The sequence below is a fragment of the Rhamphochromis longiceps genome, linkage group LG11 (genome assembly GCF_057381845.1).
Source record: "Rhamphochromis longiceps isolate RC_006_pf linkage group LG11, R_longiceps_female_GT1.1, whole genome shotgun sequence".
In the NCBI taxonomy this organism is placed as follows: Eukaryota; Metazoa; Chordata; class Actinopteri; order Cichliformes; family Cichlidae; genus Rhamphochromis; species Rhamphochromis longiceps.
The window spans coordinates 38,391,829-38,416,986 of NC_140567.1; the positions used below are offsets into that span (position 1 = coordinate 38,391,829).

Here is a 25,158-nt window from a genome sequence, read left to right on the forward strand (position 1 = left end):
ACTTTCAATTTCAATTTCAATTTTATTTCTATAGCACATTTAAAAGTCACAAGTACAACAAAGTGCTTCACAAACGAACCATACTTGCAATTTACAACAGGAGAAAACAGTTAACAAAGAATAAAATTATAAAATAATAATATAGGAACAGACATGAATCAGGGAAAATTAAGCTAAGTAGTTTGAAAAGCGAGCTTAAACAGATGGGTTTTTAACCGAGATTTAAAAGATTGGATAGTTTCCGACGCACGGACATCAACCGGTAGGCTGTTCCAGAGTTTTGGTGCAGCGAAAGCAAAGGCCCGATCCCCCTTCGTCTTTAATCGAGACATTGGTTGCATTAGGAGCCCCTGATTAGAGGATCTGAGTGCCCTTGTAGGGATATATAGATTAAGAAGGTCAATCAAATAACTGGGTGCCAAGTTATTTAAGATTTTAAAAGTATATAAAAGAATTTTAAAAACAATACGGTATTTGACAGGAAGCCAGTGGAGGTCAGCTAGAATGGGAGTAATATGATCCTGTCTTCTAGTGCCGCTTAAAAGGCGTGCTGCGGCATTCTGGACTAATTGTAGGCGTTGAATAAGAGAGAGTTGGAGGCCTAAGTAAAGAGAATTACAGTAGTCCAGTCTAGAGGTTATAAAAGCATGAATGAGCCTTTCAAGGTCTTTATGTCGTAGGTAAGGCATTGCCTTCGAAATTTGGCGTAGTTGGTAGAAGCTGGTTTTTACCACTGCAGCCACTTGCTTATCTAATTTGAGGGAGCTGTCCAGCATTACTCCGAGATTTCTGACAGTGGGCGATAAGTGGCTGGCATAGGAACCTAAAGTCTCCGAAAGCTGTTTCAACGGCATGTGGCTACCAAAGACGATAATTTCTGTTTTGTTTTCATTGAGGGTGAGCGAATTATGCAGTAGTCAGTCTCTGACGTCACACAGGCAATTAAGCAACGGCAATAGCGGGGATTGAAGATCCAAATCCAAAGGGAAATAGATTTGGATATCATCCGCATAGCAGTGAAAAGAGATATTGTGATTTCTAAAGATTTTTCCCAGGGGTAACAGATAGAGAGAGAACAACGTGGGACTTAACACAGACCCCTGGGGAACACCGCAACGAAGGGGTGCGGGGGAAGAGGAGTGATTTCCCATAGAGACAGAGAAAAACCGCTCGGATAGGTATGATTTAAACCATGAGAGTACTTTGCCTTTAAGGCCAACTACATGTTCAAGTCTTGAAAGGAGAATATCATGGTCGACCGTATCAAAAGCAGAGGACAAGTCTAAAAGAACTAAAACCACAGGGCGCCCTGTATCAACAGTTACGAGGAGATCGTTAAAAACTCTCAGTAAAGCTGTCTCGGTACTGTGGTGAGGTTTAAAACCAGATTGGAATTTTTCATTGATTCCATTTGCCTCTAAGAAAGATTGCAATTGCTTGAGAACAATTTTCTCTAAGACTTTAGCCATAAAAGGGAGTTTCGATACCGGCCTATAGTTTGAGAGGACATTAGGATCAAGATTACTTTTCTTGATTACAGGTTGGATAACTGCATGTTTGAACACGGCAGGGACGCAGCCTGATAGTAGTGATGAATTCATTATAAGTAAAATCCAGGGTCCTACAATATTCAGGGCGTTTTTGATAATGCGAGAAGGGAGCACATCATGACGGGAATTGGAATTTTTCGTTTGAGCTATTATTTCCTTAAGGGTCGGAAAGGAAACAAATTCAAACTGTTCTAGTACCGACGAGGGTTCGGATGTTAAAGATGTGTCCTCAATGGGTAGATATGTGGATCTTAGTGCTATAGTTTTATCTGAAAAATAGTTTAGGAATTTTTCACATAAAGCTTGGGAGGTCTCGGTCTGAGTGGAGAGTGGATTTATTAACGAATTAAAAATGCCAAAAAGGACCTGCGGCTTATGACTATTAGTCGCAATGATCTCCGAAAGGAAGGAGGCTTTTGCAGTTTTAACAGCCTTCTGATATTTCTTCGGACAATTGTGGAGAATGTCAAAGGAGATCTGGAGTTTGTCTTTCTTCCATCTCCTCTCCGCTTGGCGGCATTCACGTCGGAGGGTACGAGTATAGTCATTCATCCATGGTTGACGGAATGGTTTAAGGCGTTTGGTCTTTAAGGGAGCCACAGTGTCTAAAATAGAAGTACAGGTGGCGATGAAGGAGTTAGCGAGATCATTAACCGGTGTAGCTGTATCCCAGTTAATTTCGCAGAAGGCAGTGTTGGTCAGAGCCATAGAAAACTGAGCAATAGTCTCTGAGTTAATCATGCGTATATTTTGCACAGGACCCTCACGTTTCAGCTCCATATTGCACACATTGACATTAAACAAAACCGGGAAATGGTCCGATATCCCAGGATTATAAATGTCCGTAATGCAAATGTCCAAACCGTAGGATAGTACCAAATCAAGCGTGTGGCCTTTAATATGGGTTGGTTTACTGACCCACTGAGTAAGGTTAAAAGAGTCTATAAGAGCAAGAAAGTCCTTGACCAGTGGGTCCAACTCACAACAGACATGAATATTGAAATCACCAGTAATGAGAGTACAGTCATAATTAACCAAGAGGTTTCCTAAAAAGTCAGCGAACTCATGAATAAAATCCTTATTGACTTTTGGTGGGCGATATACCACCGCACAGAGGATCGGGGAGGAGCAGTTCAACTCAAGTAACTGCACCTCAAAGCTAGAAAATATGGCTGGGGGAAGCTGTCGCACACGGAATTTGTTTTTAAAAGCCGTGACTAGCCCTCCCCCTCTGCCCGAAGTCCTAGGAGTACTGACAAAAGTACATTCTGGTGGAAGAAATTCCGATAGGGAGACAGACTCACCAGGTCGGATCCAGGTTTCTGTCAGGAATAGAAAGTCTCGCTCGGAGGAAAGAAAAAAATCATTCAGAACGAAAGACTTGTTCGCCAGCGATCTAATGTTCAGCACAGCCATCTTGATCGTAGTCATCTCATCGCTATTTGGAGCACGCCTCAGCGGACGTAGGTTGCTGTGGTTCACGCCACCACCACGCGCCCGTATCCAGCTTCTAGTGGGTTGGTGGACGATTGGTAGTTCCGAATTAGCGAGTTGTCCGAGTTGTCGGATCCATCGATGGCGGAGTAATCTGATGGTGTGCTGGTCATGGAGAGAGGATAGGGGTTGGAGGATATCCGAAATGGCGTAGTAGTTGGTTACACCATGTAGTTTCAAATAAGTTTTGATGCGAATCCGGATGCCGCTCCGTTTTCCCCGTCGTCTGGGCCGTTTCTTGGCAGGGGGGAAAAAAGGCAGGCAATATATGCCAGTAGTCGTGTCTATGGGAGACGGAATGTCGCTTCCCAATTTCAAAAGTGGATATGCTGGTTGATGTTTCAAAGGTCGGAAATGTTTCAGAGGTCGGAGATCCAGCAGCGTTTGACGGTCATAAACAATTAATGTGGTTCCATCCAGAAAACATAAGGAAAATAAAACAGCTAACAACAAAAGGAACTCGGAGGAGCGGAGACGGCTTGCCGTACACACTGGCGCCATCTTGCACAATGATGACTATGGTGAAGGTGGAGGTGGTTATGCGTGGTTATGATGATGGTGTTGCATTGAGGTGATGATGATGATGGTACTGGTGTGGGTATGTCCAGTAGCGGTTTTTGATACGGGCGACACGGGCGGTTGCATCACGGGCATTGGCAAAAAAAAAAAAAAAAATTACTCGTACTCATGCTGCCCTGACATCATGCCAGCGCATTTTGGAGATGACAGACACCGATCGGTGTTCTTACGGCCATTTGCTGGGAGTAAGGGCGCCCTCCGTTTGCGAGGTGCACCTGCTGCTTGGGAGGAGAGGGCGGGGCGGCGGGGGATTCACTGGCTGGCTGGAGCAGCATCTAATTGCCAACCCACAAAATAAAACAAAATAAAAACAAACCAACAAACACAAAAACACCAAACATCATGATACAGACTTATAATTTGCACCGATGTTTTTTCAAAATTCTATACGCGAAAAGTGAGCGCGAGAGCCCTCGGTGCGCCTGCTTGCTGCTGAAGTCAAAGTAAACTTTATTACATACATACATACAGTCCAGCATATAGAGAGACGAGACGACGAGGCTCCAGTTACAGCAGTGCAAGTAAGCAAACAATAAATATAAGAAGAGTAAGAAAATAAATATACACTTTAGGACTCGGGGTAAAGGGATCAATAACAATTTAACATTTATACTTTATAGTTTGATGATTTAAAGTCTCACACACAACCTGTCGAAAGGGGAGGGGGGCTGGCTGCTTCCAAATAGAGCACATTTCATTCATAATGTTGTAAATCCAAGCCCATTATGTATTCATGATTTGAATCCTGGGTCGTGCGAAGTCCCAGAAATAAACCCTAGACATGTAGCAATGGGAATTGCATTTACTTGTGTGTTCCGCCCGGAGTCTAGAGAGTGTAACACCGGAAGGTGAGAAGAAGAGGTCGTGTCAAAATTCATGGGCTGCATCCTCCTGAGGACCCGGCCTTCGCGGTCTACGTGGGCCGGGTCCTCAGAAGGTCGGGTAGGCCGGAAGTAAACGGCTGGGGAAATTGGACGGTCTAGCCTTCTGATTAGCGTCGCCGCTGTCTCGGTGGAGTTTAATAAACTCGGCTGTCTGCTCCTTGCTATCTAAAATATAACAGGACACTGGGGTAAATTCTCGACTGTCTCATACTTCTGTTTAATCAGTTTTCTGTTTGACGTTTAGTCAGCTGTGTGAAAACCAAGGAGGAACCCACCTGGGGGATTAATAAAGTTTTATTTTATCTAATCTAATCTGATTACTTTAATTTCAGCCAAACCGATTTACTCATGAACAAACAAAACACTGAAAAAAGCCCAACAATAACATTTTTAGGTTGTCTAAGTGACTTATATATCACGTTTAACCCGAGTAACGAAAGTCTGCGGTGATCTGAAAATGATGTGCCGGGAGTTGTGCCGTTCTCGGCGGCTTCAGTGACCATCGAGCTTCCGGCTAGCTATCAAGCTGGTGGGTAACAGACGTCTCCGAAAACGTCAAAGCACTTTTGCAAATATGTGATATCTTGATACACCGAGCAGATATTTGATGTTTACACTGCTACTTTCCCGCCTGAAAATATGTTAAAGGTTTATTTTGTGACCCAGAAAGATTAGTATGAGTAATTTTAAAACTTAGAAGCGGCCTCCATTGCCGGAAACTGGAGTTTGGCTGGGCCGCGCTATGAATTCTGGGATATGGTGGGCCACGAAGGACACACCCGACCTATCCTTCAAATTCGGGGAAAAGGAGGACGCATTTGTCGGCTGCATTCGGAGGAGTCTACGAATTTGGACAGCCTTCGTCACGTCGCTGTAACGTAATCGGTCTACAAATGCGGCCTCAGGAGGAAGCAGCCCATGAATTTGGACACGACCATAGTATAAGTACGAGAAGTGTGGAAGTGAGAGGTTGTGAAATGGGACGGTCTAGCCTTCGTTGCGCTGTTCAGGTTTCCTAGCAACCATGATACTAACCGCGAGAAACGTTTCATACAGCAGTGTGTGACAGAAATGAAGGAGAAAAAATGAGTATCTGAGGCTGAGACCACAGGACTGTAAAACATGATTGTTGGGCTTCATTTCTGTACTGAACAGTCATTTAAGATTAGTTAGTAAATAACAATTAGCTGATGTTGTTCATGACACTAAAATCTACGGAAGCGTAGAGCTGCCACCCAGGCAAAAGAAAATAGAAGTATATCACGTTATAACGTGAAAAGTTTATTGTTCTAACAAGATACTTTTCACGTTTGAACAACATAATATCACGTTATTACAATATACATAATGATCACGTTCGTACAATATATTGTACGAACGTGATCATATATTGTACAAACGTAAAAAAAGATACCATTAGAATAACATTTTTTTATTGTAAGAACATAAAACGTGTTGCGTTCGGAAACCCTAATCCATGGTAGGCATGGAGAGCTCACGCTCTTCAGAACTGGCACTTAACTTTCAATGTTAAGCTGCTTTCAACATGGACACAAACACTGATAGCCCACTTCTGAGATTTCTTCGGAATCGTGGTGTACCTGAGGACTGTCTCTTTCGAATGCTACAAGAACGCGTAAGTGCTCTCTTGAGGGGGAAATTTGTAAAACTCACTTTTTACGAAGTTACAGCGTCTAAAAATGTGACATATTGCTAAGTTAGCAACCACAGTGGTTTTCGCTTCTCTCGCTTTGACTGCGTAAGGACTTAACGGTAGGCTGCATTGTTGTGGATCTATATGGAATCGAGAATGTAAAACAAATTAACCCGCTGTATAAAACTGGGTTGTTGTTATTACCACGGTTATTAAATGTTACTAATAAACCCGTATGCAGATTCCAGGTTTCTTAAATATATCACTATATTATGTGATGCACAATGTTTCCTTGTTTATCTAAAAACAAATGAATTAAACTGTGTTTATATTGATATTTGGCTTCAATTTAAAAAAAACCAATGAGTTCAACCCTTTGTGCACTGTGCAACTGAAAGACAGGTGAATACTAATTTACTTTTTCCAAAGTGTGCGTTGTATATACTGTAATATTTCAATTAATGACATGTTAGAGAATCTGATTAATGTTGCTGGCAAGGAGAGAGAAAAGAATAAATGCTAAATATTGATGGCTGCCACTAAAATAATAACAGACAATTATCAAAACACATGTGAAATGTACATACATTTTTTTAGTGAGGTACCTCAAGTGGTGTGGCAGCAGGCATACCTTGTACTTCTGTATAGTAATAAATATCTCTGTTATTACAGATTGATGTCACAGTGATTGATTTCATGGAAGACAAGACAAAAATACTCGAAAAATTGAGTTAGGGTGGATCCATGAAGGTAAGCAAGTGAGAAAGCGCAGAGGAGGAGGAACAAGGACCTTTGATGTGCCCAAAGACTCCAAAAAAGCTGACATATTACAGTATGCTAAAGATCTTTTCTTTCCAAGTGGAAAAAGCAAATTTGGAAGATGGGAGGTGTTCAGTCATGACATATTAGACTATCAGGAAGAGGCCGTATTTGATGAAGATGTCACAGTTGGAGAACTCTACTCAGCACTTAAAATGGGAATGTTGAGATTTTACTTGTGCACAAGAAGATTTTCCAATGATGAAGAAGTTTATGATAGAGGGAAAGCACAAGTAAACAATGTCACACAACTGACTGACTCACATCAAGGAGATGAAGAAGCTTCTCACACTGTTGTAATCTCATCATCAGAATCTAGGAATGCTGATGAAGATGTATTATTAGACACATCTGAGAGAGAGCCTCTGCCTTGTCAACTTGATGACACTGTAATAGATGAACCATTCCTGCAGTTTGAGGAAGATGATCTGGTCATCACATCCATTACACTTCCTCCAACAAACACAGCAGTCAGTAGTCCAGATACATCTATAAGCAATGAAGCAATAAGCTCTGCAGGATCATATGATGTTGTCTGTGTTACCATCAAACTTCACAGGGTTACTATTCTGGAGGAGATGATCAGCCAGTTCAAAGATCCACCACTCCTCATACACCCTCTAAAATACACCTACATCGATGAAAAAGGAGCTGATGCAGATGGCGTATCAAGAGATGTGTATGCTCCATTTTGGTCAGAGTTTGTGGACAACACAGCTGAAGGAGAGGAGTTCAGAGTGCCATCACTGTCTCCTAAATGGCAGGAAGAAGCAGGCACGTGCAGAGGGGGGGGCTAGAGGGGCTTGAGCACCCGCCCCTTTCCTGATGGGTGCCCAAAGTGCCCTTTTGTTGAGGCAACTTTTAAAAAAAAAATTATTATTATTATTATTTTAATGTGTGCGTGCGTGCGGAGTCCTGTCTGTGCCCCTCAACAATAATATTTAACTATTAATCACAGTTTTGCTAAATAAAAGGATCTGGCTTGCATCAGTCACATGATCACATTTAACCAATGGTCGCCCTTGACGGCAGAGCGCGCTGGTTACGAGCCGGGAACGAGCTCACAAAGAGCACGCGCATTTTTAGCGGTCCGGAGCTGCAGGAGAAACACAAGTTAACTCAGAGACACAGACTGATGCGACACAACCAGTAAGTAGGTGTACAGCGCACACTGTAGTGTGTAGCACACAGGAGTATTAGCTTATTACGTACACGTTGGTAAGCTGTCTTGTTGCAACGGACGAACTGAAACAAACGAGCGTGCTGTGTGTGCAACAGCGCGACAAACATTACCTGTCCTTTTATTAACTGCACAGGTAGTGCTGGTCACAGCTGCTGGCTACCTGTGTAAGGCTGTCATGGGTCTGTAGCTCTGTCACCGTTTTAGGGAACATGTTTAGTTTTAAAGTATTTAGAAACATATTTAGTTTTAAAGTATTTAGAACATATTTAGTTTTAAAGTATTTAGAAACATATTTAGTTTTAAAGTATTTAGAAACATATTTAGTTTTAAAGTAAGTTTCCGGGCTTTTCCTGCCTTTCTGGAGGGATTATATTTCACTAAAAACGATCTAATATGCATGTCCACATAATAATTATTATAATTATAATATATTAAAAAACACAAGCTGTATTTTAAAGAACATACATTAAGAAGCAGATTATATTAGATTTATATTTTAAATAAGACAAAATTTGGATGTTACAGCAGTAAAATGATTGTATCTCTACAGTTTAAAAATGTAATAAGCTTTGCCCTGCACAGAGTGGATAGTGAAACAAATGGAATCATCATAAATACATTATTTCATATTTATTACTTCCCCCTCCTCATTGCTTTATTATTGTAGCTCTAGTAATAAATAATAATGTAAGGATTCTGGATCAGCACCATGATGCCCATAGTATATACAGTATTCTGAAGAAGGTCTAAAATGTCCCTGTGTGTGCGTGCATGTGTGTGTTTTATTTAGATGGATTTTTAAAAAAAATATTACTCATGATATAATATTGTGCAGACATGGCTGGTAAGGACATGAGGAGGAAACAGCAGGAGCTGTGTGAGGCTACTAAAGGCAGTGCTATAACATTTTTCTCTCATCATTTTATTATAGATTAAGTGCAAGAGTTGTTAGGTGTGGATAATTAGATTATAGTTTACTACAATAACAAGTTGTGCCTTGTTCTCAGATGGACAGCAAGTGGAGAGTGATATATGAGATGATGGGATGGAAGAAGAGAAGCAAAGAGTGATTCACAGGCAGAGCCTAAATTATTTCTCACAGTTTTTTATTGCCTTATGGTTCCAAGCGCTGTCACCAATCTTTGCATTTAGTTATTATCTCATGACACTTGTTTAATCAGCTACCATCTCTCCTGTGGACTTTTTAATGTCTACAGCATAGGTGTCAAACTCTGGCCCGCGGGCCAAATTTGGCCCGCAGCCTAATTACATTTGGCCCGCGAAGCCATACCAAATTACTATTAGAGCTGGCCTACTGGTATTATACAGCTAATATATATATTGTTTAGTATTAAGCTTTGCTTGTTCCATATTCAGGTTTCCAGCAAAACTTATTTGAGTCCATAAGAAAATATTCATTCTTATATCTGGAGGAAGATTTTTTTTTCAATAAATATTAATGTTAGCCCGCGACTTTGTTCCAGTTTTGAATTTTGGCCCACTGTGTATTTGAGTTTGACACCCCTGGTCTACAGTCTCAGATCAGCACAGCCCTGCCCTCCAGCACTATCCACAGCAACCCCTCAACAGCAACATTGTACCCATCAGGTAAAACACCGGCTACGTTTGCTTTGCCTTGTTGCCCATATTAGATTCTTGATGAATGTGTGTTGTTGTTATTCAGCCTGGCTCAATGTGCCCCTTTTTAGCTTTAAGCACCCGCGCCCCTTTAAACCTCTCTGCACGGCCCTGGGAAGAAGAGTGGAAATCCATGGGTAGAATTTTACTGAAGGGATTTCAAGACCATGGATATTTCCCTTGTCGCCTTGCTCCTGTTTTCACAGTGGCACTCATCTTCGGTGAGAATCACGTATCAGATGATCTGCTGTTTGAAAGTCTTCTCTTTTACCTAAGTCAATCAGATAGGGATCTGATAACAAGGGCACTAAAAGAAGATCTTTCAGATGAAGACAGGGATGAAGTGCTGGATCTCATGGATCGCCTGGATGTATCAGTGCTTCCAACCAAAGAGAACTTAAAAGGCCTTCTTCTGAAAGTCGCACACAAACAATTAATCCAAAAACCAGCATATGCCGCAGAGAAAATGTCCTTAGTTGTAAGCCACTTCCTAAAAGACACTTTTCAAAGCCCACAAGATGTCCTACTAATGTCTATCCATCCATCTTCATCCGCTTTATCCGAGGCCGGGTCGCGGGGGCAGCAGCCTAAGCAAAGAGGCCCAGACCTCCCTCTCCCCAGCCACCTCCTCCAGCTTATCCGGGGGAACACCAAGGCGTTCCCAGGCCAGCCGAGAGATTTAATCTCTCCAGCGTGTCCTGGGTCTGCCCCGGGTCCTCCTCCCGGTGGGACATGCCTGGAACACCTCACCCAGGAGGCGCCCAGGGGGCATCCTTGTCAGATGCCCGAACCACCTCAGCTGGCTCCTTTCGATGTGGAGCAGCAGCTGCTCTACTCTGAGCCCCTCCCGGATGGCCGAACTTCTCACCCTATCTCTAAGGGAGAGGCCAGCCACCCTTCGGAGGAAGCTCATTTCTGCCGCTTGTATCCGCGATCTCGTTCTTTCGGTCACTACCCACAGCTCGTGGCCATAGGTGAGGGTAGGGACGTAGATCGACCGGTAAATTGAGAGCTTCGCTTTTACGCTCAGCTCCCTCTTCACCACGACGGACCGGTGCAGCGTCCGCATTACTGCAGCTGCAGCCCCAATCCGTCTGTCGATCTCCGGCTCCCTTCTCCCATCACTCGCGAACAAGACCCCGAGATACTTGAACTCCTCCACTTGGGGCAGGAACTCATCCCCGACCCGGAGTGGGCACTCCACCCTTTTCCGGCTGAGAACCATGGCCTCAGATTTGGAGGTGCTGATCCTCATTCCTGCTGCTTCACACTCGGCTGCAAACCGTTCCAGTGCGTGTCCTACTAATGTATGAAGATAAAAAGCCAACAACGAGAAAGCTTTTGAAGTTGCTTACTGCCTCTCCCACCACTCAAGCAGAGAAGCAGAGCTTCAGATTTCTGCACCAGTACATCAGAGGACTTGAAGATACAGGGCTCAGAAGGATGTTCAGGTTCTTACTGGGTCAGATGTCATCTGTGTTGACAAGGTTGAGGTACTGTTCACGCCTGTGGATGGACTGGCACGACAACCTGTGGCACACACATGCGGCCCTCTTCTGGAACTACCATGGACATACACGTCCTACCCAGAACTACGAAATGAACTGGACAATGTTTTGGCTGCTAAAAGCTCTTATGAGTTCAGCATAGCTTGATTAAAGTCCATCATGTTTAAACCAAAGAATGAAAGGTTTGCACTAACAATGACTGGCTATGAAGCTCTAAAGTTTGTTAAACCCACAAACAGGGAACACATCATTGTATAAAAAAAGAAAGAGCTTAAATTTCAGGGAAGTGTTTTATTAGTAACTATTACTAACTATTATTACTAACTAAGAATTACTAACTATTATTAGTAATTCTTGGAGATAGCTGAAGTTTCTCCTCTCTTGACAGCGACACCGTTGACGGATTTTAAAGCTGAATGTGAGGACTGCCCTGACCCTTCTCTGCTGCGACAGGTTATCCGCTCAGGCTGGCCTAAGGTGAAAAGGTCTCTCCCACCTGAGATGCAGCCGTATTTCCTGTTGCGACATGAACTTGCTGTGGAATCACCGTTGGTTTTCCGGGGGACACGTCTGGTGGTCCCAAGGTCCCTGCGAGAAAAGGTGATATGCCTCGCACACGAAGGTCACCAGGGCATAGTTCGCACAAAGCAGCTCTTCAGAGAGCTTTACTGGTGGCCATGCATGGATACTCAAGTCCATGTGATTCTGTCATCGTGCTCAGTCTGTCAATCGTGTGACAAAACGGCCAAAACTGCTCCTGCTCCCCTACAGCCGGTTCCGTTTCCAGATGGTCCCTTTCAGCATGTGGCCGTTGACATTGTTGGACCTTTTGACCGCGGGTCGCAGGACTGCAGGTTTGCTATCACGCTGGTCGATTACTTCAGCAAATGGCCAGAAGTAGCCTTTACTTCATCAGCTACTACAGACACTGTGATTAGGTTCTTGTCTTCAGTTTTTGCACGGGAGGGAAACCCTTGTGAGCTTACGACAGATAATGGACCACAATTCACTTCATCTGCCTTTGAAAGAGGCATCAAGCACATTAGAACAAGTGTGTATCACCCTCAAGCGAACGGGTGTGTTGAAAGATTCAACAGAGTACTGAAGGACTGTGTTCAGGCTGCACAGGTGTCCCAGAAGCTGTGGAAGCCCGCGGTAACAGAGATGCTACAGAATTACCGTGCTACAGCTCATGCAACAACTGGAGCAGCTCCGTTTCAGCTTCTCAGAGGGAGACCAATGAGAACAAAGCTAAATGTCCTGCCATTTCCCAAAGACACAGGACAGTATGACCAATGCAGGCCAGAGTCTTTCACCAGCAACGTAGGAATAAACGCTACACTGATGCTAAGAGGGGGGCAAAACCTCCCCAGCTTGTGGTCGGTGACAGGGTGCGGATACGTAAGCCTTTCCGAGTGGGGAAGGGAGAGAGACAGTTCACTGATCCACTGTCAGTGCAGCAACAGACTGGACTGAGCACCTTCATCTTGAGTGATGGAAAGTGATGGAATGCAGCCCGTCTCTCACTCTGCCGAGCAGAGAATGCTGAGCCGTTGCAGGCTGGTGAAGAGGTTGAAAACAACACAAGAGAAACTCCTAAAAGACCTTCTGTTCCTAACAGACCAAGACAGTTACCAGCTTGGACCAAGGATTATGTAATGAAATGAGTTAAAAAAAAAAAAGTGGGAAAATAACACGCTTGAGCTGTTGGATGCTAATGTTAAGTTCCATACTGCTAGTTCTGAGGTCCAAGTATAATAGATGATTGATTTACTATGATTTATTTGTGAAGTTTTGTGACTTAAGGTTGTTCAGTTACTACAGTAACCTTAACTGTACAAGTATTCATTATAAAGGACGATTTAGGCACCATAACAAGATGGGTATGTTAAGATCACAGGTATAGTTCAAACACCCAGTAGTGTTATAGGTGAAATAGGTTCAGCAAGCAGTATTGAAATGCTGTCTGGTTGCAAAGTTTACTACTGATAATGTTATGTGCAAATAGTAATGTTACCATGCTAAGTAAGTAATACTGAGGTAGTAGAATTCTGTGAGAATGAGGAGAGATGTTATGTTTACATACACTGCTAAGATGGTGAAGGGTTGCTTTACAGGGGGACTGAATATGAACATATACTCAGTTACCAGTAGGGGGCTCTGTGACTAATAGTGATAGAAGGATAGAAGAAGAGAAGTGTATTGTGATATGTTTTGGATGGCGAACTATTGCTGAATACACATTCCATGATAAACCAAGCCCGTCTCCGTTCTTCTGTCGAAACACCACATGAAGGACCACTGTACACAGCCTCTTAATGTGACCAATATCTTTTTACAAAAGACGCAGGTGACCATTTTTAGTATTTAAAAAGTTTGCCAGTGCTTTTCAGCTGAACTAGCATGCTAGCGCTAAGTTATCAAGTATTAGTCTAAATATCAACTGGTGCTAGTGATGTTTTGGTCTCGAAAAAAGTAGCCTAGATGTTAAACTTACCGTGCAAACTTTCAGATGAACCACAGATCGCATATTTGTGATTTGTCCTAAAAACGTCCTTGGTAAAAGCTCGACGTTTTCTGTTCTCTCTCCACTCCGCAGACTGTGCACGCTGCTGGTTCGTTAGCTGTAGCCGTGAACCAGCAGCTCTTCTCCCGCTCCTCCCGCCCTCATCCAATCAGAGACGAGCTACAGATGCACATTCAAAATTAGGCGCACTCAGTGTTATGGCAAATGCAGATGGACCCAGGGAGCAGAACGCACGGAGGCAGAGTTGCGGTGAAGACAGTTTATTTACAGTGATGGGGAGGTTTTACAAGGACAAAGTATGTACAATAGCGTATGAATGGGGACGCGGAGCCAGGACGTGCAGGTGACGGAAACACACACAGGTACACAGGTGCACTCGATCTAAAAAAAATGATAACCGATAACCGAGAAAAGCTTAAAGTAGACTTTACAGAGAGCTTACTTGGTACTGTTTATTGCCAAAACCTCCAGACGAGGCGAAATCCTGGGGAGGAAACAAAACTTCTTACAGTCACCAGAAATAATCCAACGGCTCCAGCAGGCAGGGGCAGAATTACAGACTCTCCAAAAACGTCAATACTCGGACACTAGTCTTCTGTCAGGTAGCTCCTCTGAAGAATGCAGCTGATGAGTAACAGGTGTGCCAGGTTCAGTGACTCACTGCCCCGCCTACCTATACAAAAAGGGAGGCACCAAAAACACATACAGACAAAAACACCATATAAGCAGAACCCAACTCCTAACAGTGCAGGCTACAGTAGCTACAGCTCTGTGGAGAGGAGGCACCATAGACATCCTATGGAAGGCACTGTTAGGTTGTTTAGCCTGTGATATGATACATTGCTGACCTAACCCAAAAACAGTAGTCTAGTCTAAGTATCACATTACAATTAAAAGAAACATAAAGAATATAAGGATTACGACTGAACAGAAGTTTTACCTAAGATATCGATAATAATAATTTCTTATAGGTTACTGTACAATAGGCTGCAAATAAGCCTGAATAATTAAAACATGTCATTATAATTGTATATTTTTGTATAGCATAAAAATAGAGAAGTAACCTCTCAGGTTCACAATGATATTTTCTGTGAATACATTTTTATTAGCCGTATACCTGAATTTGCATAATTTCATGAATCATGTTTAAAGTAGGTCCGTTACAGGCCTACGGTATAAACTTGTAAAGTGACTTACATATAATTCGTGTATTTTAAAAACAACTGACTAAAACTATAGTTTTTACAATATTTGCATGTCAAATTAGCATAATTGTTTTGTTAGAATATTAAAGTATTTCACTGTTTTTGTTCCCAATGTTTGTAGTTTTAACAAATAAATTTGATTATAATCACACATTGATGTTGTAAATGTAACAAAAACATTCTGTTTAATAGTTTACAAAAATTCGATGTGATTGAAACAGAAAAAATGTGTTTTGGGGTTTACTATACATTTCTGTAGGGATTTTACATGGTTTATATGTCACTGCCATTTGTTACAGTGCAGAATCTGTAAACACATCAGCCATGTCCATGTCAGGGCAGCGACTGCTGAAAACTCATTTTATAGATGAGCTTTAATCTGTTTCCTGTTGTTTTTGGCTTTTGTTCCTCTAGTGTGCGTGTGTGTGTGTGTGCGTGTGTGTGTGTGTGTGTGTGTGTGTGTGTGTGTGTGTGTGTGTGTGTGTGTGTGAATGCACCGCTGTGTGGACAGGTACTCTGGTCTTAATGTGGAGTTTTATCAGACTGTGAAACACTTTGTGTTTTAAAACAGAAAATATTTGATCTGAATTTATTTTGAAAATCACCGTCACACAGCCGTCTCGTCGCTTTCACAGATTTTTCTGTGAACAGATGAGCAGCAGAAGTTTTCAGCATTTTACATTCAGATGTTTCACAAACTGTTGGATTGTCTGTCTGGGATTTCATAGCCAGTCATGTGACTGCTGTCCCGCCAATCAGCTTCACTGTATGTGAGACTCTTATTGTTTAGCATTAAACTTCATGTTGTCTCAGCCTTTATGATGTGTGTTACTGCATCAAATTCAAAATAAGAGCATAAAAATGAAGCAACTGAAAGTTCTGACAGGACAATAAAATATCAATAGACTTTATTGAATAGAGTTTACAATGAAGATGGATGCAGAGCCATGACTGTAGTTTACAGAATCAAACAGCAGCAGAGACATTTCTGAGACAGAAAAATGTATATTTAATATGATAATAGAGAGCATAAATGCGCGATTCACTGACATATATGGCATATCTACTGTTATATTGCTGGGTGCTCATTTGAACTATAAAGTATGAAGTCAAAAAGCTCAGACATCAGGCTGCTCTGAACACTCAGTTTCACCTTTTTCTCCTCTTGAACTTTCATATGTAGAGACAGGATATCATGAACATTTATATCTGAGACACAGAAGGTCCGCCCACCCGCTCACCTGCAAACTTTAGCTTCACCAATCAGAAGAGACAAAGAGGCATAAAACAGCTCATCAGACACTCTGATCTGAGCTTAGGATAAAGAAGGATGATTTCCAACTGTCAGTCATGCAAAGCTACGCTGTTACAGTCCAGCAGTCAGAGTACAGAGATGGAAATAAGTTGAATTACACAGCAGATCATCTGAGGAACATCAGCCAATAACGTTCAGACTAAACCGCCACAGTCTTCCTTCTCACTGTAAGCGGCTGTCTCCTCCTCTCTGTGGAAAACCTTCCCATCAGGCTGCGTCCTCCACCTCAGCTTCACCTCCTCAGTGACTCCTTGCTCCACCAGCTTCTCCCTCACCTGAAACACAGTTTTCACACATTAACAGAAGCTCCTCATTAATCAGCCGTTGTTTCTGTAGTGAGCAGAAAACGTTGTTCGTGCTGTTTCTGGGGGAAATGAACTAAATGAACTGGCTGGGGATGAAACTGAAGTCTGGAATTAGGCCTCATTGCCTGTCATTGGTTCACGTCGTCTCCTCACAGTAATCTGAAATTAAGTGACTTCTTCAAGTTACCAGTTAAAAAGGTTAAATAATACAAATGGATGGGATTGCATTAAACGAGCCCCGTATCTCTGCAGCTGTGTGCTGTCACGTGTCCCTGAACCTGCACAGACTCACTGCTCTCTATCATTTCACAGTAGTTATAGCGGTCTGTTCCTTGTATCGGGGCCCGTGTGACCTCTGACCTGCTGCAGGATGGATTCTTGCACTGTGGGGTCGTTCAGGTCTGCAGATCCCGCCCTCAGCTGAACCTTCACTGACCTCGAGGCTGAAGGTTTGACATCTGCAGAGAAAGAAAAGGGCCATTCAATTCAATTCAATTTTATTTATACATCACTAAATCACAACAACAGTCGCCTCAAGGCGCTTTATACTGTGCGGTAGACCCTATAGTAATACATATAGAGAAAAAACCAAGCAATCAAATGACCCCCTATGAATAAGCACTTTGGCGACAGTCAGAAGGAAAAACTTTTTCCCTTTTAACAGGAAGAAACCTCCAGCAGAACTCAGAGCTCAGGGAGGGGCGCAAATGGAAGAACGCAGTCTTACATATTTGTTTAATATGTGCATTGAAGGACATGTCCTGGTCAAAAATGACTCCAAGGTTCCTCACAGTGTTACTGGAGGCCAAGGTAATGCCATCCAGAGTAAGAATCTGCTTAGATACCATATTTCTAAGCTTTTCAGGGCCGAGTACAATAACCTCAGTTTGATCTGAATTAAGAAGCAGAAAGTTAGCGGCCATCCAGGTCTTTATGTCTTTAAGACATTCCTGCAGTGTAACTCATTGGTGTGTGTTATCTGGCTTCATGGACAGATAGAGCTGGGTGTCATCTGCATAGCAGTGTAAATGTATGCTATGTCTTCTAATGATGCTGCCTAAGGGAAGCATGTATAATGTAAAAGTGCTATATAAATAAAATTGATTTGATACTTTACTTAGGCAATCAAATTAAGATAGATTTTATGTTGTTGGTTTTAAAGAACTGGATGGATATTTTAATGTATTTTTTATTTCTATTTTTCAAGAGTTGGAGAAGTGCCCTTTTTTCATAACTTGGCCTACCCTTTTTAGTTTTGTTAATATTGGCAATAGTGAGAAGTACTATGGTTGGATTCAAATGTATTTAACATAGGGCATCTAATTAAGGTAAATGTCATGTTTTTAGTTGGTAGAATCTGATGAGCAATATTTTATTTTATTATTTTTTATTTTGTTTTTCAGTTTTCCTCCTGAGTGATTGCCACCTTAACGTGGTCAGGGGGTTTGTGTGCCTCAGTGACACTAAGATCTAGACCTGCAGAAGCTGAGCCTTCAGGGGGGACACCCAAGTTGGTCAGGTTTTAGGGTAGAGGTTTGACAAAGTGCAATCCAATTACATGACAAAAACAGTTATTCAGAGCACCCCACATTCGCCTCAGCTGCCACCATGTGCCCCCTTTACATTTCTGTCTGCCCCCTCATATATGCCTGTCTAGAACCAGCCCAGCACACCTCCCCCTCAGCCTGTGCTTCGAGGTTTCTGGTAGTTAGAATGACTCGGGGGTGTTGATTCATTTAAACTAACATAATCATCCTGCTGCAACCAGGTTTCTGTAAGGCAGAGTAAATCGATTTGTTGATCAATTATTAAGTCATGTACTAACAGAGACTTGGAGGAGAGAGACCTAATATTTAATAATCCACATTTCACTGTTTTACTCTTTGGTTCAGATGTGGATACTGTATTGTTCTTTCTTTGTAATTGTTTATGTTTAAGTTGTTTGTTTCTGGTTTTAGTTTGTTTTTTGTCTGTTTGGGAGCTGACACAGTCTCTATGGAGATGGGTTTTTGGGGGGGTAGCAGGAGGAGAGAAGCTGCAGAGAGGCGTGTAAGACTGCAACTCTGCTTCCTGGTCCCAACTCTGGATAGTCATATTTTGGGGGGTTTAATAAATTTGTCCATATTTCTAGAAATGAGAGCTGCTGCATCCAAAGTGGGATGGATGCCGTCTCTCCTAACAAGACCAGGTTTCCTCCAGAAGGTTTGCCAATTATCTATGAAGCCCACATCGTTTCTGGGACACCACTCAGACAGCCAGCAATTTAAGGAGAACATGCGGCTAAACATGTCACTCCTGGTCTGATTGGGGAGGGGACCAGAGAAAGCTACAGAGTCCGACATTGTTTTGGCAAAGTTGCACACCGATTCAATATTGATTTTAGTGACCTCTGATTGGCGTAACCGGGTGTCATTACTGCCGACGTGAATTATGATCTTACTGAATTTACGTTTACCCTTAGCCAGCAGTTTTAAATTTCCTTCAATGTCGCCTGCTCTGGCCCCTGCCGGTGTCTCTAGCTTCACATGTCTGAGAACAGAATCACCAATTACCAGAGTTTGACCCCCGGCGGGTGTGTCGCCGAGTGGGGAAAAACGGTTAGACACATGAACGGGTTGGTGGTGTACCTGGGGCTTCTGTTTAGGACTATGCTTCCTCCTCACCGTCACCCAGCCGCCCTCTTTCCCCAGCTGCTTGGGGTCTGCCGGGGAACAGCTAGCGGGGCCTACGCTATCTTCGGCTGCACCAGCTACAGGGGCCTGGCTAGCTACGGGTGAATGAAGGGTGCGAAGCCGAGTCTCCAATTCAGTAATCCTGGCCTCCAGAGCTGCAAATATGCTACATTTGTTACAGATATCATTACTGCTAAAGGAGTAACTAAACATCTGACACAATGAGCAAGAAAGTGCAGGAGGGACAGGTGAAGTAGCCATGGTGCACGTGAAGATTATACTATGAAAACAGAAGTTATCTAAAGGTTTTTAATTAAATTGCTACGCAGATAAGCTACTCAACTACTACTTCCTGTTCCTGTGTTGAAACAGGAACAGGAAGTGATACTCTACCGCAGACAGAGCAAACACTAAATGACAGCGCCACCCAAAGCATCGGCAGTGCTGTGCCAAGAGTGTCCGGATGAGCCCAGGAGGACCAGACTGTGCAGAAACACAGAGGACAGACTCACCTCTGGAGCAGAGGAAGGGGCGTTGGTCATCACAGTTATGACTGTTGAAGGAGCCTGTTGATCCGACTATTGTGGCACAGTTTACGCTGTCATCAGGCTGCCCGGGCCCCCACGGCAGGTTGGAGGCTGTGCTCGAGTTTGACCACGTCCAGTATTTTCTGTACAGTCCAATCCAGGCACCAGCAGTATCTGACAACATAGAAGCGACCTGGCTGTTGTCCTGCGTGTTGGTGATGGTGCTCAGGTCTGTGTACGTCTGTCTGCAGTAAGACTGAGCATCAGACCAGGTCATTGAGTTCTTCACCTGGATGCGTTTGTTAGTCGCAGCTGAAACAAAAGATCAGACGGATTCAAACCTGCAGCTAAAATGTTCAGTTTGTCAAACCCTGGTACCAAAGTCTGAAACACTCACCGTCATAGCAGACAAAGTCATAAGTAGCTGAGCACGGTCTTGTGGACCATGATCCATCACTAGATATTGTAACACACTCATTGGTCCCTGGCTGTCCCGGTGACCACATGTTAAACCAGGATGACTGAACTGGACCGAGGCGAGACCATTTCCAGCCGCTCTTGGAGAGTCCAATCCACGCCTCGGTGCTCCCCGCCCTTTTCTGGGCTTCCTGGATGAGAGCTGAGCTGTTAACGATGGCGAGGTCAATGTACTCATCTCTGCAGTATTGCTGAGCATCGTTCCAGGACTTCTGCAGGTCAACCAGGTGGAGCTGTCTGACTAACTGATCAGACTGAAGATGGCAGACCATCACGTAACCTGAGAGGACACGAGTCAGTCAGCGCGGTCACAGACTCACCTCAGCTCGACTATTTTAGTCATCAGGAGAATAAATTCTTTACATGCTACCACAACGCAAACTTTTTGTTGACATCTTTAAAGACGTGAATATATGTTAATATATGTGTCCTTCAAAGGATGTGTAACTCGTGTACTGGTTAAAAGCTGTTTTACGGTGCCTGTGGACACCTACACACTGGTTTCCTGCTCCAGGGCGAAACTCTCACATCAGCTTAAAAAGCTGCTTTAACAGTGCTAAGTTTGTTTTTCACTCTGGCCTTATTGCACATGTATTTGGACGATTTTTCCTCTTCAGTGTGCACAATGAAGGAAAACGACGTGTTAGTGGTCGAGGCTCAAAGCTGAACAACACGTGCACTAGGGCTGGGCCATATTATACCGTTCACGGTAATACCGGTACAATGTTAGGCAACAATAAGAAAATGAAATATCATGATAAATATTTTTGGTCATATCGCCCTGCTCTAACGTGCACACGAACGTGGTAAAAGCAGTCAGGATCTTTTTCAGCAAGCTGACGGGTTTGCAGCGTTTCAGGCTTTCAGTCAGATTTCTACACAGAAAATAAAATCAAGACGTGTTTTTCTCAGCAGTGCACACAAACAGCCACGTTCATGCACTGACTCTTCCCTCCTTTCTTTCTTTACTCTTTTACTTCACTTTATACAAACTCTTACAAACTACCGACCATTAAACTGTCAATCAAACTTCTAACTGGACCCAAAGAAACCTTTAGAAGTTTAGTTGACATGACAAAGGTCTTTGGAGATTGTACGAGTGTTCCTGTGACTGCTTGAAGCTCGTTTACAGACACCTTTAAAATAATCCCTATGGAGCAGTTCACTTTGTGCTTTCTTTGATTTTCTGACATCAAAAGTTTTATTCAAACTGTAAATGAGGCGACTGAGATGAGTTCACAGACCTGAGAGCAGCAGCAGGATCAGTCCACACCTCTTCATGACTGAGAGCTGAAAAACTGTGAAGACGTCCTCATGAATCTCATCTGCAGCTGCTCGTTCATTATTAATCATAACACTTAAAGCAGCATCAACAAAGAGGCAGCTGTCTCTGTCATTCACTCCATTTCTATCTAATCTAATCATTCAAACAAAACTATCAAACATATTTAATATTTGAAACGTTCAACTTTAAAAATGTTGTCTTCCTTCAATTATCATCATTTTGTTTATTAGAATACCAGACAATGAATGTGTGAGATTATCAAATAAACCAAACATATGCAGAACATACCCGACACGATGAGACGTCTGTGCAGCTGTGACAGTCAGAACTCTTCATCTGATATAAATGTCATCCTCGCTCCTCCTCCCACGTCCATCAGAGACTTTGTAAAAGTGGTTTTTTAGAAAGCAGCCCAGTGTTCATTAAAGTGCATTTGATTAAAGATGCTCAGAGTCGTTTAACTGAAGATGACTTATTCAAAGTTATTACAGATGCAAACAGACTGACGTCTGCCCGACCACTTCAATGTTCCTTGAATAATCTAAAGAACTTGGAAAGAAAAGCATCTGATCTTCTTTAATTTTCTTGAAGATGTTTCATGCGAGAAGCTTCTTCAGTTTTAAGGTCAATTGGTGGTGAGTGCCAGATTTTCAAGCTCTATGGGAGTGTCCCCTAAGGGGGTCATGGACCCGCTATTGATCCTCTACCTAATCACACGAGCCAAGGTGTGAAAACGGGTTTGGGTCACAATCAGCCAAGATTTCGGGTGAGCTCACTGTGAAACTTAGCCCCACCCTATCATGTGATTTCCTGAGTTGAAATGGTTCATGATGTGAGCAGGCATTAAGGTGTCTAGGAAGGATCACCAAACTGGCTTATTGATGGCAGACAGTTGGTGTCGAAAGCCTCTGTTCAAAGAGGGTTGTTCATTGTGGACATAGATGGCTTCTTCACTTGTCTTTCAAACCATCTGTCTTCTCAGTCCAAATTTTGAACATTAGTGTCCTTGAAAGAGTGACCTTTGTCCTTTAGATGCAGATGGAGAGCCAAGTCCTGTCCCGCCAAGGTGGCTCTTCTATGTTGTGCCATGCCTTTATGAAATGGCTTTTTGTGTCTCCAATATAGAGTTCTGAGGATTTTTGAGATCCCTTCCCAGACACCTTAAAGCCCACTTCTTAGAATACAATGACCTGGATGACTGAGAAACCTCAATTTTCCAGCTGACGTGGCAGGTCCGACTTAAAAACTCCCACTGGTTCAGAGGTAGCTGAGGCCTCCAGCTCAGCCTCTGGTTAGGCTCCGGGCAGTTTCTATGAAGGAGCCGGTTGAGCCTCACAAAACACATTTTCAACACAGTTGTTCAATAAAACATTATTTATATGCCCACAATCGGTGTGGCAGCAATTTTTCACACCAGCCTATTAATCAACCAAAGACCCAGACAGACTTTTAATTCATTTGAAAGCCTGATGCTTCGCCTCGTCCACCCCAGCTGTGAAACTCAGAAACCAGTCTTACTTGTTATCATCTATCGTCCACCTGGGCCTTACACAGAGTTTCTGTCTGATTTCTCAGACTTTATATCTAATTTAGTTCTGAGCTCAGATAAAATAATTATTGTGGGTGATTTTAACATCCATGTAGATGCTAAGAATGACAGCCTCAACATGGCATTTAATCTGTTATTAGACTCAATTGGTTTCTCTCAAAATGTAAAAGAACCCACCCACCACTTTAATCACACTCTAGATCTTGTTTTAACATATGGCATAGAAACTGAACATTTAACAGTGTTTCCTGAAAACCCTCTCCTGTCTGATCATTTCCTGATAACATTTACATTTACAATAATTGATTACACAGCGGTGGAGAGTAGACTTTATCACAGTAGATGTCTTTCTGAAAGCGCTGTAACTAAGTTTAAGAATATAATCCACCCACTGTTATCATCTTCAATGCCCTGTACCAACACAGAGCAGAGCAGCTATCTGGACACTACCCCAACAGAGGTCGATTATCTTGTTAATAATTTTACCTCCTCACTGCGTACGACTCTGGATACTGTAGCTCCTGTGAAAACTAAGGTCTCAAATCAGAAGTACCTGACTCCGTGGTATAATGTTACCCTGGAAGTGGTTTTATACTGGAACAGGTAAATCAACCTTCACAAACTGGGGCACAGGCGAGCCTGGTGTGGGGAAGTGTGTGACGGTATCTGCATTGGGATTCTGGTCGACCAGAGACTGTTCAGAAGAGAAGCACTTCATCTGTTACAGCGGTGAGTGGCATCGGCACCTTAAAGCACCACGACGAAGGAACAATAGTCTCTCAGATAGATAGATATATTTATATATTTATATTATTATGTACAACTAAAACATATTTAGTCGAAGAAAAGATATCATGATCAGCATTTCTTAAAATATCAGTTTGTAGTTTAAAAAAGGCGAATGTTGTTGGTGAACATTTCCAGCCTGTGCTCTGACTCTGTCTGCTCGTTTCTCTTCCAGGTGATGCTGGCCGTTACATCCTGGTGCAGGACTCGAGGAGCTTTCATGGCGCTCGGTCCTACTGCAGGGAGAGGTACACAGACCTGAGCACCGTCAACAGTGTGGTGAACAACACGGAGATCGTGACTCTGCTGGCGTCACACATGTATGATAGTTATTCAGTGAATGGAAATAGATGGCTGATTCCCTCTTTGTCATATGCCTGGATTGGTTTGAGCAACAGCTGGGAGTGGTCCGATGGCAGCGACGTCCAGCTCCTGCCTCTGACTTTGCAATCAGGAGATGGGGACTGTGTGATGGTGGACCAATCATCATCATCGTTGCTTTTCCAGCCATGCGATAATACCCACCCCTTCCTCTGCTACCAGGGTGAGTCTGTGCTCACTGTTACTGCAGAGCCTGATCCTCCAGGTCTGATGGGCTTGTTGTTCCTCTGCAGATGTCCAAACTCCAGTGTTGCAGCGCAGGGTGAAGGGTCAGCTGAGAGGGGGCTCTGCAGACCTGAACGACCCCGCAGTGCAAGAGTCCATCCTGCAGCAGGTCAGAGGACACACGACACCCTGTTCCTGCAGCAGAGCTGCAGCAGAGCCCCACCAAACTGCAGCCTCTTGCATCTTTAAACTAAAAAACCAGAGGATCATTTGGTGGCATTTTCCTCTTGTCTGCATGTCCTCAGTCAGCAAGAAAGAAAATAGTCAATGACAACAGTGTTGTCATGAATTCACAATAAATAAAAAGCAAACAGAAGCTTTAACCCGAGGAGTAGGAATTAGAAACTAGAGGAAAGAAAACTTGACTTTTTAGGATCTTGACCTTTCTGACTTTGATAACATGTCGTATTTCAAACAAGCGGGAAGAAAATGTCCAAATACACAACAGGCCAAACATGTCACTGAGATCAATGGAGACAAGTTTAACAGTTGTGTGTCTTTGCTGATGAGATACATCACTGGGAAAGAATGAAATTCAATCATCCTGTGCTGGTTAGAAATCAGTCACTGTGTCTTTATCAGGTCATAACACTTT

General features: G+C 43.0%; 1 protein-coding gene and 1 pseudogene across 3 annotated transcripts; one reads left to right on the forward strand and one right to left on the reverse strand.

Annotated features, from left to right (window-relative positions):
- The first annotated feature begins 3,556 nt into the window (after positions 1-3,556).
- Positions 3,557-11,585, forward strand: LOC146659998 (uncharacterized; annotated as a pseudogene).
- A 4,397-nt stretch (positions 11,586-15,982) lies between these two features.
- On the reverse strand, positions 15,983-22,185 carry LOC146659999 (putative C-type lectin domain family 20 member A). Of its 3 annotated transcripts, none has more exons than XM_085421939.1 (6): positions 21,911-22,185; positions 21,582-21,635; positions 20,258-20,617; positions 19,846-20,172; positions 17,022-17,119; positions 15,983-16,631 (listed from the first exon to the last, which is right to left on the reverse strand). In XM_085421939.1, exons 2-6 carry the CDS (start codon positions 21,616-21,618, stop codon positions 16,491-16,493), a joined length of 963 nt encoding a protein of 320 aa, XP_085278065.1. In that variant the 5' UTR covers positions 21,619-21,635; positions 21,911-22,185; the 3' UTR covers positions 15,983-16,490. The 3 variants fall into 3 exon arrangements, with proteins under 3 accessions (XP_085278065.1, XP_085278066.1, XP_085278064.1); XM_085421940.1 differs by having other exon boundaries at positions 21,582-21,668; positions 21,911-21,924; XM_085421938.1 differs by lacking the exon at positions 21,911-22,185 and having other exon boundaries at positions 21,582-21,900.
- Between the last annotated feature and the right edge of the window lie 2,973 nt (positions 22,186-25,158).

What these genes read in the sequence shown, in the direction of transcription:
- LOC146659999 (XM_085421938.1), bottom strand. Translation starts at nt 21,762, where the DNA reads ATGATTAGATTAGATAGAAATGGAGTGAATGACAGAGACAGCTGCCTC. An exon ending in CCCCTTCCTCTGCTCCAGAG is followed by an intron (nt 17,120 to 19,845) that starts GTGAGTCTGTCC and finishes CTTTCTCTGCAG; the next exon opens with ATGTCAAACCTTCAGCCTCG. An exon ending in AAGAATCCATCCTGCAGCAG is followed by an intron (nt 16,632 to 17,021) that starts GTCAGAGGTCAC and finishes ACTGTGTTTCAG; the next exon opens with GTGAGGGAGAAGCTGGTGGA.